This window comes from Apteryx rowi, unplaced genomic scaffold (genome assembly GCF_003343035.1).
Source record: "Apteryx rowi isolate R43461 unplaced genomic scaffold, aptRow1 scaffold_78, whole genome shotgun sequence".
NCBI classification, from domain to species: Eukaryota; Metazoa; Chordata; class Aves; order Apterygiformes; family Apterygidae; genus Apteryx; species Apteryx rowi.
Window position 1 is genome coordinate 60,785 of NW_020451071.1, and position 12,997 is coordinate 73,781.

The 12,997-nt window shown below is 42.0% G+C and overlaps 1 protein-coding gene across 6 annotated transcripts in view; it reads right to left on the reverse strand.

The window, feature by feature from the left end:
• Window positions 1–873: 873 nt before the first annotated feature.
• The window catches only part of GPR132 (G protein-coupled receptor 132), a 91,144-nt gene continuing 79,020 nt past the window's right edge, over window positions 874–12,997 (reverse strand). For all 6 annotated transcript variants that reach the window (XM_026088672.1, XM_026088669.1, XM_026088667.1 and 3 more), the window contains one exon: window positions 874–7,741. In XM_026088672.1, coding sequence (XP_025944457.1) covers window positions 6,604–7,719 — 1,116 coding nt within the window. In that variant the 5' untranslated portion in view covers window positions 7,720–7,741 and the 3' untranslated portion in view covers window positions 874–6,603. The remainder of the gene's footprint in view (window positions 7,742–12,997) is intronic.

The window sequence follows — 12,997 nt, forward strand, 5'->3', positions numbered from 1 at the left end:
AGTATCTGAAGGGAGGGTGTCGAGAGGATGGGACCAGACTCTTTTCAGTGGTGCCAAGCGACAGGACGCGAGGCAATGGGCACAAACTGAAACACAGACAGTTCCATCTGAACATGAGGAAAAACTTCTTCACTGTGAGGGTGACAGAGCACTGGAACAGGTTGCCCTGAGAGGTGGTGGAGTCTCCTTCTCTGGAGATATTCAGAACATGCCTGGATGCAATCCTGTGCAATGTGCTCTAGGTGACCCTGCTTGAGCAGGGGGGTTGGACTAGATGATCTCCAGAGGTCCCTTCCAACCTCAGCGATTCTGTGATTCTGTGATAGTCTGAAGCTATAAGCCAACAAAAAAGTTCAGATTCAGTATTATTTCTCATCTTGGTATTTGACTAAGAAGTCAAATAGAAGCGGTTTGAGTATCTGTAACTGAAGGATGAGACAACAAAAAGACAAAGATTTAATGTAATTTCCAGCTTCTTTTTCCTTCTCATGAGAGGGGAACATTTCTGGTCAGAAAGAGTGACTCGTCCTTGAATAAAACAAGCAGGGCCCACTCAGCCTCTCATCAGGGAAAACCCCTTGCTGAGCTGTAAGATCACACATGCCTTTTGAATTCTGCTTTTGAGGAGTACTGAAGGTACCTGCTGACCTTTTGTTTCCCCCAAATCTTTTCTATTATTAAAATCTTTCTGTGTCTCTTTCATACACCAGTGTACAAAAACTTCCCCATCCGCACCCCTTTTTCATGTTTCCGACAGAAACTTCAGAGTCATACTTGGCCCATCTAGAATCTCTTACCTTTTGTTGGTTGGCCATTCCCAGAGTAACAGTCAAGAAAGGAAGAAGCCAGTCATACTCCTGAATTTCCTGGTTTATTTAATGTTCAGTTTTCTTCCCTTTTGCACATTACTGCCTTCAGTCCTGAGTTTAGTTTCAGGCTTGTGTGTTTGCTACCTTTAGGACACACCAACCCATCAGGAGCTATGAACTATAAATTTTCATAAGCCTTATTTTGTCTAGGAAAGATTTGAACAAAAGAATTAATTTCTTAAAAGAACATTAAGAATTAATGGAAAATGGCAGGACGATTTTTAATACCCTATAAAATGTCCTTTATCCAACATATTGTCAAGTTTCCTATGAGTGTCTAACATAAGATAATAAAAACCACCTGTAGTGGGTAGTATGAGTCCAGTCTTCTCCTCAGCTATACTGTAGAAAGGCAAAAAACAACCCTCAATCAATCAAACCAGTAAGTCATAATGCCTGTTGCCTCAAGCAACAACAAGCATTATGACTGTTGCAGTCAGGCTTAGACTGTCAGAGACCCATTCCAGAAATCTGGTGCTAAGGAAGTGCTTCCCAACCTACCAAAATTGTGCCAGGAAGGAAAGAAAGAATCTGAGAGGCAATCCACATGGATAGTTCTCAGAGCACTAAAGATTTTAAAGATTATTACCACCAGCCTGTTCTGTGTGCAGAAGTTGCAATAGTAAATGCTATTAGTCTTACTGATTGCCAGGTGCCTTGTGAGCCCTTGGCCCTGAGGGTTTCCAGTCTGGAAGTCAGCTTTGTGGAACAGCATTATTAATTTGTTCTTATCTTCTGGAAGAAACAAAATACTCCCAAACTCCAAAATATCGCAGTGAAGTCCCCAAAGGTCTAGTACCCATGTTACCAGAGGGAGGCCCAAAGTTGAAAGAAAGTCCCAAAACATTTTTTTGAGAGTTTCAGAATAAATGGGAGATGCTTTGCATCTGACTCTGAAAACACTGACTCATTAGAATTTGTGTATTAGTGGCTTATGTTTCCCTCCATGCAGTTCACTGCCCCATTGCAGTAAGCACTGCATATGCATATGACACACAAACTTGCTTACTCTTTCTAGTATCTCTTGTAAGGATTCATATTTTAAACCGAGAAGTCAGACAATGCTCATGGGAAGAAGCGTTCCATTTTAGAGATGGGGAACTGTGATACAGACTGATGAATTTCTAAGTAACTTTCAGAACACGTAGGTATTTGCATACTTGTTCAGAACATCTGCGACTTAAGGTTTACAAGGCTACTCAGAGTGCTGTATATGGTACAGCACCCTTTTCCCATAGTACTTCTCTTTGATTCTTTATCTCAAGAAAATATTTCAAGGAATACCTTTGAATACACAGCAGACGCTTTGTCATCATGGGCTGAAATATATGGCCCCTTTTACAGACTGAGGCTGCCAAACAAGATGGATCATTTCACATTGTACTAAAAAAAATTCTTATTCTGTGGTTGCTTGTGTATATGATATTCATATGACGTTCTGTGAAAGTTCTGTGAAAGACCACATATCGTGTCGTCTCTCTTCAGCAGACTTTCCATCTGTCTGCAAGACTTGTTTTTGCCTTGTTATCTCTGAGCATTTCTTACAGGACAGAGAAAGAGAATAAAATCCCAGAAGTTATCAGTGATCTGAATTACGATGATGAGACGTAATGAGTTTAGAGTCCTACTTTTTCATACCCATTGCTTATGATGGCAGCAGCTAAAATCTATTGCCAGGATATTACTGTTAGTCTAATCTGAGGTGGCAATTTTCTCTCTTCATGGTTCACATTAGTTTCACTTGAAGATTGTGTGTCACAGGTCCATACTGAATCCCAGGTATAAATGGAGTATATGGAGCTCCCCTCTCCTATGCAAAGATCAGTTGTGCAGGAGAAAGCATGGGAGAGCACCAGGATGCAAATCACACCAAAAGGGACTGGAAGAGATGGGAAGGACTCGCAGCTTTGACATTCTCACCTCTAGACACTAGTTGTAGAGGACATGCTGGGAGATCCAACTTTGAGAATGCTGCTACCTGTATGCATACCCTGCACACCAAGAGGTTCAAAAAAATGATTGCATCCCTCTCAGAGACCCCCTCACCCTTAGCACAATGTGGCTTTGCTGCCCTGGGTTTTGTGCTAGTTTGGAAATAGGACAAGTATTCCAGTCTATTAGGCAACTATGTCTTCATTTCACTATGTAAAGGATGTGTCCTAAAAGACCTATCCCATAGTGTGACCTGTAGGAAGACAGGAAAGGCAACATGGTCATGAAGAAAAGCGACTGGATTGTGGACATTTTTGAAAGCTTTGTTCTGCATTAGGTTTCATCATTCAGTACTGAACAGAAATTCAACATTGGTTTGTATGTATTACCAGGCACCAAGCGAGAACCGTTACAAGATCACCAACTGCAGATGAAACTTTGTCACTCTCAGAGAGTCTGAGCTCATTCATGTCAGCATTTACCTGTTTTGTAGAGGAAAAATAACTACCGCCTAAATGCAAAATTTAATATTGAATATGAAAACATTTCTTAGACAGGAATGGAGGTTCATAAGGGAGTTACCACAAACAGTGAATTTAAAAATGTTTAGAAATAACTTAAAATTGATGAATAAACAAACAAATAAAGTATATTGTTTGCAAAAACTAGTTTGGCCAGCTCTAGGTGATAGCCAGAAATGATTCACTTTATGTTTCACTGACAAATGCAAAATAATCAGCAACCCACTTATCTCCCATGTACATTAGGAATGTCTGAGCTACATGTAAAAATAAAATCATATTTTATTTATTAAATAGCCCAGTCTTCATTAAACCAACTTTTAGGAATTATACCTGAGTAAATGCTGAGAAAAAACAGAGTGAGATTTCAGAATCTGGCCCCTGTCACACTGGTGAGCTACTTACCCACTTTGAACCTTATGTGTAGAGACCTGGTGATCAAATTAGCAAGCACTGCCTAAGTTTGGTCCTGTACTCTCTCCAGGACATCTTATAGCTTAAGCTGAGTTGAGAAAGCTGGAAGTTTACAAGGGACAGATCCAGATAGCTGGGTTGAGAACTGAAGACTTGATGTAGTAGATGAATCTTTACAAGCTGAAACAGTCCTTGCAGGCTTGTAGATAATTTCCTTGCAGTAGGAAATGATGGAAAGATCTACACAGTCAATCCATCTTTCAGATCTGCTCTGACCTGAGCAGTGTCCTTGCTGTGTCTGCAGAAAGTGTCCCAATGTTGAGCTCCTTCCTTTGTCTGTATGGCATAGTCAGATACTTGACAAGCAGTGAGATCACATGCTTCAATTTATCGCATGAGAAACAGCTGGCTTATCTGATGGGATATTTTAACAATGTGGAAATAGCATTTCTTGGTGTCCTCACTCAAATGTAAAACACTGCTCTTCTGTTTATTCAAAGAAGTCAGGATTTGCAATTTCCCCATGAGGATACCTTGCATGGTATATGGCCCCTGTAATCCCTTCAGTATTTTGTCACAGAATAATTTAAGTTGGAAGGGACCTCTGGAAATCATCTAGGTCACTTTCAAAGTTAGACCAGGTTGCACAGGGTTTTGTCATCTCTAAGGATTTTATTTCAGAGTGTGCCTGAATGAAGAAGCTCCAAGGATTTTCCTTAAGAGAAGATGCAAAACTATATAGTAATGTGAAATGGCAAGTAAATTAGGCAAGGCAAAAGAATTACACGTGTTGCATCAGACCCTGCTAATCCCTGTCCCCTACATTTATGACACTAGGCTCCAGTGTCAGTTGCTATAAATACACTAACTTTTCATCAGAGGAAAAACAGAGAGAGGTTTCTACATTCATCAAGGTGAGTATCCAATTTGCATCCACTTAAATCAGTTTAGAAGTTGGTATCTCCTTGGTTTCTTCTAATTTCCCTGCTATTATTCATCAAAGCCTTATATTTAGACTACGAATATCCTGAGGTTGGGGCAGTTTGCATATGTGTCTTCAGAGATTACTCAACAGTGCCCTGGCTGACTGGGGTTGTTCTATGCAATGCCTGCTACTGAGTTTTTTAGTAATGGAAAGTTTGATTTTCAGCAGAAGTTACAGGCATTCAGCACTTTACAGGTTTCTCCTTAATATTTTAGAGGATTTGATCTCTGGGACACATATGAAAATAGGAAAAACATGGTTTGTTAATTAGCATCACAACAGAATTTTACATTTCTCCAAGAAACAATCTCCTATTCCATTCAGTATTGTGTTAACTACATTACTCTTGTGTTTTAAGGACACAAAAATTTCATGAGTAGATGCCAGAGAACATATTAAATAATATAAAAATTAGATATGTCATAAATAAAATAACTTGAGGAAAAGCCATTCTGGCACAATGCCTTTTTTCCAAAAGTATAAAAGAATCAAGCATAATGTACATAAATATCTATAACAATTGTAAAATATTAACAAATATTTACATTAATGTTAGCTAATGTTGGTTCAGTTCAGAAATGTGGACATTAATAACAATTTTAAAAAATCACTAAAATACAACATTACACATAAAGCAGAGATATGAACGCTTTAGAAACTCATATTCAAATAAACATCCAGTTTGTTCATGTGCTTTGTCTGCTTTATTTTGGTCATACAAAAATATGAAGAAGGTGTTTAGATAAATTTTGGCAGGAGGCAGATTTGTATGATTCTTATTTTTTTAATTACTGCTTTGAAGGCCCAGGGTATTATCATCATTAATTTATTCACAGCTACAGTGGAGGCAGCAACAGTGAAATCTGCCCAGCATAGTCTCATTTATGCAACACCAGCATGTCCCAAGGAGCTCCCATCTCTGAGGAGAAGGTAGTGTATTCTCCATGCTGCCTCCCTTCCTTGTCAATAAGGCACTGAGCTCTTGTATAGTACTCCTATACACTAAAATCTGGATTGATACCAACACTGAAGCATTATCTTAATCAGAAGTGAAACACAAGTTCAACAGACATTTGGAGATGACATAAAAACAGTCCCTGATTCCACATGGAAATTTATAAATATTCTGTGTACTCCAATGCATTCCAGATTTAACTGCAGAACAAGTAAAATCTACCAATTGTAAAATATCAAGCATTAGAAACATACATTTTCAAGAATTTCAGAACTATACAAGATCTTGGATAACACAGTAGAAGTACTATTTGTACGTGCTTATCTGGCCACTGTTTTGCTCTCTACCTGCCGCTGAATGTGCAAGGTGGATTAAACTGTGTACTGAAATATTAAGAACATTTTCAAGGCTCTTGTTGAAAGACTTCTTCATTTTTAATATTTTCCACTGTTTAACCACAAATGCAACAACAGAGTGCATGTATGAGGATCTGAAAATGTACCTCCTAATTAATTAATGATTTAAACGAGAAGAATAGGCCCTACGTTGTTCTCCTCAGTAGAGATCTTTTTTGCCACCTCAGAAGATAAAACTGGTTCTGAATTTGTGTGAGGAAAAGGGCTGATCCAAAAAATAAGCTTTTAAGACTTCAATTTGGCTCAAAGTAAATGACAGTTTTTTGAACATGTCCTTAGCAAAGTAAAGTTTTTACTGATGATACTGGTGGGCAAATTTTCTAATAGGAGACAAACAGAAATCTCTTCTAGTGAAAACATATTAGAAGTATCCCTTCTGTAGAGTCCTCAAGGAGTTGCTGGCTCCTGCACTGTGATAAAAGTCCCAAAGCATGTCACCATGTGAATAGCATGTTGCATTGTGCAGCCTGCAGCTGATCTTGGGAACTTCTTATTTGTTGCCAGCAGACTGCTAGCTACCATCTGCTTGGTCTTTGCCACTATTGCAGGTCTTCTGAATGTGGGATGATTTTGGTACTTCTTTGTTTTCTTCTCTCAGTACTCCTTCCTGTGATTCTTTTTCCATTTTCAATTTGCCACTCTCAGTCCGCTGATTAGTGGATGAATTCAGCTTGGATGAGTTCAATCTCCATCTTCTCAGATTCCTGTAAAAATCTTTTCTGACATTTTCACTAACCAGCACATAGAGGATTGGATCAGCAATGCTGTTTGCAGTGGATAAACACAGAAATACTGTAAAAACTGAATATATATCTCTTTCAAATGGACATGAACAACTTTGATGAAACATAAAGTAGATGGATCTTATTACGAGGACCACATGGTAGGGAGCAAAGCAGATCAGGAAAATGACAATAATGGCGATAGCCAGATACTTCACTTTGGCTTTTTGGCGACAGCTCAAGCTGGTGCTTGTTTTTGTACTTTGGAAAATTTTGTAGTTTGTGAAAATGAGGATTGTGAAAGGTATGGCAAATCCAAATAGGAATCTGGCAAAGTTGAAAGAAGCCAATTTTGTGTCAAGGGGGAAAGTTTCAAAGCAGGTCATGTTTTTCAGATCCGGTGGATTATCTTCCATAGAAAATACTGGACTGTGGATTATTGCAACCATAGCAAAGAGAAAACATACTATTAGGATTGCTTTTCTCTGTCCCCTTTTCCCCCTTGATTCCAAAGCATATGCCAATGCCACATAACGATCCATAGAAATGCAGCACAAAAGCAGAATGCTGATGTATATGTTGCAGAAAAAGATAAATCCTGTAACTCTGCAAGCATTTAGACCCATTTTCCAGTGATGCTCATCTTGGACATAGATAATCCAGAGAGGCAAGGTACTCAAATACATCAGTTCACACAATGATAAACTGAAAATGTAGATGGCTACTACTTTATTCCTTTGGATTTGTACAAACGTAAGCAGGGAAGTTAAGCAATTTGCTGGAAGTCCTATGGCAAAAACAATGCTGTAAACAGCAACCAGAAGCGTCTTGCTGTCTTTGTAGGGCATTTCTGGGCAAATGGAGATATTCTTCATGACGATGCCACAGGCCGCAGAATCTCCCATGATTTTTTCCAGCTGGTGTTTCCTGAGTATCAGAAGACAAGATAGGAAGTTAACATTTACATCACTTAAAAATGTGTCAGTAAAGATTATGGTCCCACAGGTGGCAACAGGGCATGGCAGGCGAACAAATGGGATGCCTGTCTTGGAGAATCATCTAAGACAGGCAACTTTTCCAAGACCTGCTGGTCTCTTGTCATGTTCCTAGGAGCCAGTTCTGATTTGCTTCCAGGAAGGAGTGCCTTTCTTTGCAATTTGCAAGGGATTTATTGACTACAGCATGCCTATTCACTAAGACAGGGTGTTGGGGGCTGTCCTTACCAGGCTGCCTTATAAATAAGACAGAGCTGCTGATCAATTACTAAAGTCACTTTCTGGAGGAATCTGAGGGCAACATCATTAAAAAAAAAAAGAAGTAGCAAAAAATGCAAACAGTGGAGATTTCAGAAGCAGACTTCTGAAAGAAGCTATCATTTATGGTCAGACGGAGGAACCATCTGAAGTGGGTGGAGGCGATTATGGTATCATAGACTACACTACCCCCGCGTACGGGAATCAGAATCTGGCCACTGACATGTACTTTTACACTATAATACAACGCAGTGGTTCAGACCTAGATAGTTCACTCCCCCCCAAGTAACTGCAGCTGAAGAATATAAACTTGTAGTGCTATATAACACTCAATGTAGTAAGTCAGCCAAACTGCCTATATCACATTTGTTTGATACCTCTGGGAGACAACAGGAAATAAGGGTAGTGAGAGGAAGTAAACAAGACTGAAGAGAAGAATATAAGAATTTAAGAATAAGAATGTAAGAATGTAAGAAATTTAAGAAATGGAGGTGAAGAAAATTAAAGCTCTTTTAACGGGAGCGATTACAAAGAACTCCACCTTTCCAAGACTACTCTACACAAGAGCAGACATGGCATTTGGTTAGTGTTAAGTAGTATTAGGAGAAGAATTTCTAGCAAAGGCACATAATCATTTCCACACAGAAATCTCTTCCATGTGAGGAGAGGAATCTGGAGATGGGTGGGCCATAACAGTGGTGTGTGCCCTTAATAATTCTACTTTGCTGTATTTATGAGGTGAAGGTGTCCTCTGTGTAAAGCCCTTAACAAAAAGAGGCCTTGTCTAGCCTAATCTTTTGGGCTTTCTGCTGTAAGGTGGATACCTGCTCCAGGGAGTAGTCAGATAACTCTGCAAGGAGGAATTGTGTTGAGAGAGTTTGAGTCCCTTCAGACAGAGGAGGGGCGTGAGCCTGGCTAGTCCATGTTGTAGATGAGCAATTTCTTTAACACTGAGTTCAGGCAGGGGGAAGGTAGCTTTTGGCATCTTCTGAACATTTATTTGTTGTTTGTTGGGGCCAGTCCTAAGCAGACCAAGGTGAAGCAGACCGATCCCAGTGCAGCAGGGACCTGGATTCTCTCCCATCTCTCCGGGAGGGTGGACAAGCTAGTTGGGCCGTTCCTTCCCCTCTGTGTCTGCAAGAGCTGCATAAGCAGTTTCACCCTGAACGCCACACAAGGCACCTGCTGTGCAAGATCCCTATAGCTTGAAAGGCAATCAGGTGCTCTGACCCAGCTTAGTTACTATGTAATGAGAACAATATGAGAATGTAGACACAGACTTAGGCGATGAGACCCTCACAGCAGCAAAGTGCTAGCCGCAGCCATAAATAGCAAGACGTGTTTTCCTGGAGCTTGACGAGACACGCTTGTTTACAGCAAGCAGCCCAACACAGTCAGAGTCTGCTCAATGACAGCAGCTTCTGAGCATAGATAAGTTTCCAGTCCTGACAAGTGAGCAGATGAAGCACAGGCAGACCAAGAGGTCATCCTGTGCGTTACCTGCTGTCCTTGGCACCAGCAGCAGAGTTAGCTGTTCCTCAGGATGAAGACTTGGAATGGGGCCTCTGTAGACAGAGGAACTGAAAAAGTCCTGCTTGTGTGGAAGAAGCACACCGGAGGGTACAACCGTGCTCTGTGACAACCTTCCACTTCCCTCTGCGGCAAACCATGCTTCACTCACGTGCTGACACGTTGACGATGTTTAGCAGGCAGTGGTCGCTGCTTTACTCAGGCCAAAGTATCCTGTTCCTGCCAAGTGCTAAAGGGCCACATCTTCCCTTGTCTGCGAATAGGACGGTCTGGTGTTGAATGTATTTGTTCAGAACCTCTCAAGAGGGATTTGAAGTTTCCTTTAGTTTTAAATGTCCCATCTTAAAAATAACTGTACAAGAGGATCCTCTCTGCTATGTGTGGGGAAGACTGCACAGTATGAAACAGATCTTGTGTAAGGTTTTTTGCATGAGAAGATGTAAAGTTACTTCCCTTCTTTCCTCCCAATGCAAGCATACTCCTAGCTGGTGTTAACTTCAAAAAATGATGTTTGCAATAAGGGATGGTAGCAATATTAGTTTCTGCTGCCTCTGGGAGTCTGCCACACTTGGTGAAGGAGGTGAGGCCTGCTCCCGGCCAGCTACCAAACAGGTGTGGAGAGGGGATAAAAAACACTGTTTAATTTCTGCATCAGCAGAGATTCTGTGGCCAGATCCCTCATCTGGAACATGACATGGTCTTGTCCTCAACTCAGATGTGTTCGACAGACTTGAAAGTCATTGTACACCTGCATAATAGAAAGCTGTCTTGGAGACCTCCATTTCTAAGAAGAGGCACAGCAAGTGAATAATAAGCAAGGGAGACAGCGACAGCCGAGACGGGGCCGCTGCGCAGTTGCAAGCCATCTCAGTTACTCAGCGACTGTCTGTGCTAAGCGCCTTAGCACAAAAAATCTTTAAGAGTGGTTGAACGTCTGTTCTCCTCCCCTCCCCCGGGCTTTGCATAGGTTTCTTGACCTGATGTTTGTTTGAGTATTCTCCTTGTTTTACTGCCTACGTCTGTTGTTTGCTGCTCGTTGTGCGAAGGCATACTTCCCCCAGAGGTACCTGTAACACCAGCAAGCAATCGGCAATGGTGCAGAGCAGGAAGGAAGTGGTAGACAAGTTATTCTGTAGACACATGGTTCCCAATGTTTCTTTCTCTTGCCTCCTACCTTTGCCTCCTCTCATCCCACTCTGCTCCTCACTTTCTCCAGGCCCCTCTTTCTAGACTTGTTGGGTCTTTGGCCTCCTCCTGTTTTCCCCATGACAGTGTGTGGTTTGTGTGTGTGTGCGTGAAGGGAGGGAAAGGGAGAGAAGGAGAAGTGTGGAGCCTAATTCACCTGGCAGCACTGCCTCTCTCCCGTTTCTGTGCCTCCTCCCCCATGCACAGCCACAGCACTGAGCCTGCTGCTTCCTCTCTGCACCGCACGGTTCATGAGCAAAGTCTGAGGGCACTGGCAGGGGGGCTAGGAGGAGGCTGGGAGCCCAGTCCCGCCACTTGCTCACTCTCTCTCACTCTCGCCAAGCCCTCATGGCTTTGCTCTGTTGCTTCTCATCTCAGGGGGAGCCCTAGGGGGATAGCAACGGGTATCGCAAGGGCCAGGGATGTTGCGACTGCCTCTTAACCTTTCCTGCTGGCATGTCACTTGATGGTGTGGACTACATGTGGTGCCAAAGGTGATGCTGACATTCAGCAGGAAGGAACAGTGTGGACAAGGGACACCAAGGCAACCTGGAGAAAAGGGGAGGGCAGGGCTGCCCCAAATCACCGTTCCTCACTGGTCGCAGAAGCAGCTTGTCTTGCAGGAGGAATAGCCTCCTCATCAGCCAAATAATAAGGGAGAGGCAAGGCCCTGCTTCCAGATCATATCTCCTTCCTGTGTTTAGCACCTGTCAGTGAGCCTCAGGAAGGAGCCATGTGTGATCTTTTATCTAAGCTGCCTGCACAGGCCATGATTTTTTTTTTTTTTTTTTGCTGTCTGCATATTGCCTAAGCCATAGGGCTGAGACTAAGCTGACAAGACCTTCACTCTTAAATGACTGTGAGCTGCCAAGCAGAAAGCCTCAACTGACAAGGAGATGTCATAGGCATGAAATTACACTTGTAAAGAAAAAAACGTGTGCTAAATGCCTCTCCTAGAGGTCTGACCTGTCAGTTCAGGAGCCTGGGTCCTTCCTCACAGTAACACCTTATTATCTCAGCCCTGTATCAGGAAGGAAGGGGAGGTCATCCATCTGATTTCCTCCATCCCTTTCTCCTGGCTCTCTGCCTTGTGCAGAGCAGAGTCTTCTCGCCCTGACCAGGGCATCTAGCCTCAGTTCTGAGCCTCATTAGTCTCTGCTCTGCTCTCCAAGCCTGGAGAGAGTTTTTTTCTTGTTTCTCAAAGTTAAGATCAGAGGAGCAGCATCCAATAGGCAGTCTCTGAAAATTCAGCCTCTAATACTGCCTCTCTGCAATTGAATACACATTTTTATCCTCTTGTCAGCCCTTTAGAGTTTGCTATTTTGATACCTCTGCTCAGCTCAGAAGCTTCCCAGTCCTTTCTTCTGTGGTGGCTGGGCTGTGATGGCTGTATCCCCACATCTCTCCAGTGCAGCACTCATAACTGTACCGCTATATCTAAAGAGGCAGCTGATTAGTTGTGAGTGTCTTGTCACTGTCCCACACTTGTGTATGAGTGGAGCAGCTAACCTACATCTCAGATATTCATTTAAATAAAAAATAACACAAACAAGAAAATATACACTGTTTTGGGGTTCACTTTCTGCTATTATTTGTAATGAGCAATTTTTCTGATAGAAATATTAGTGGGAACAGCAGAATGTAGGAGATTTATCAAATCCAGCAATTTTCAATCAGGGTCAAATTTAGCTGTGATGCCAAGATAGTACAAGGATGAGAGATATCTAAGAATGCCCTCATAAGAGACTAGCTGTTTCAGTGTATTACATTTCTTAGCTACCCTGTGTCTTCCAGTTGAACAGAGCTACTCTGAAGTAGCTGTTTTCACTTTTCTATGGCAGATCCTGTTCTGCCAGGGATCACCAACTGTTATTAGGTGTTACATCAGATCCTGTCTGTGTTTTGCTTCAATAGCTCGACTTGTACTAAGGAGCGCTCTGGGGCTTCTTGTTCCCTGAAACTCACTGAGCGTGACTCAGACAACTTCATCACGTGCATGTTTCTCACCTTCCTTTAAGACTCATAAAATACCTCATCTTCATAGTATGTTGACAGGACAAAGACACCACTTCTGGCTCGGGAAGCGCCTGAGCACAAATGACTGAAAGATGGGATAATCCACCAAGGAAGATTTGCTGCATGCCTGCTCTGTACTTACATTCTTTCCTAGGTACCTGCTCTTGGCCAAGGTTATACCCATGATAGTGGACTAGGT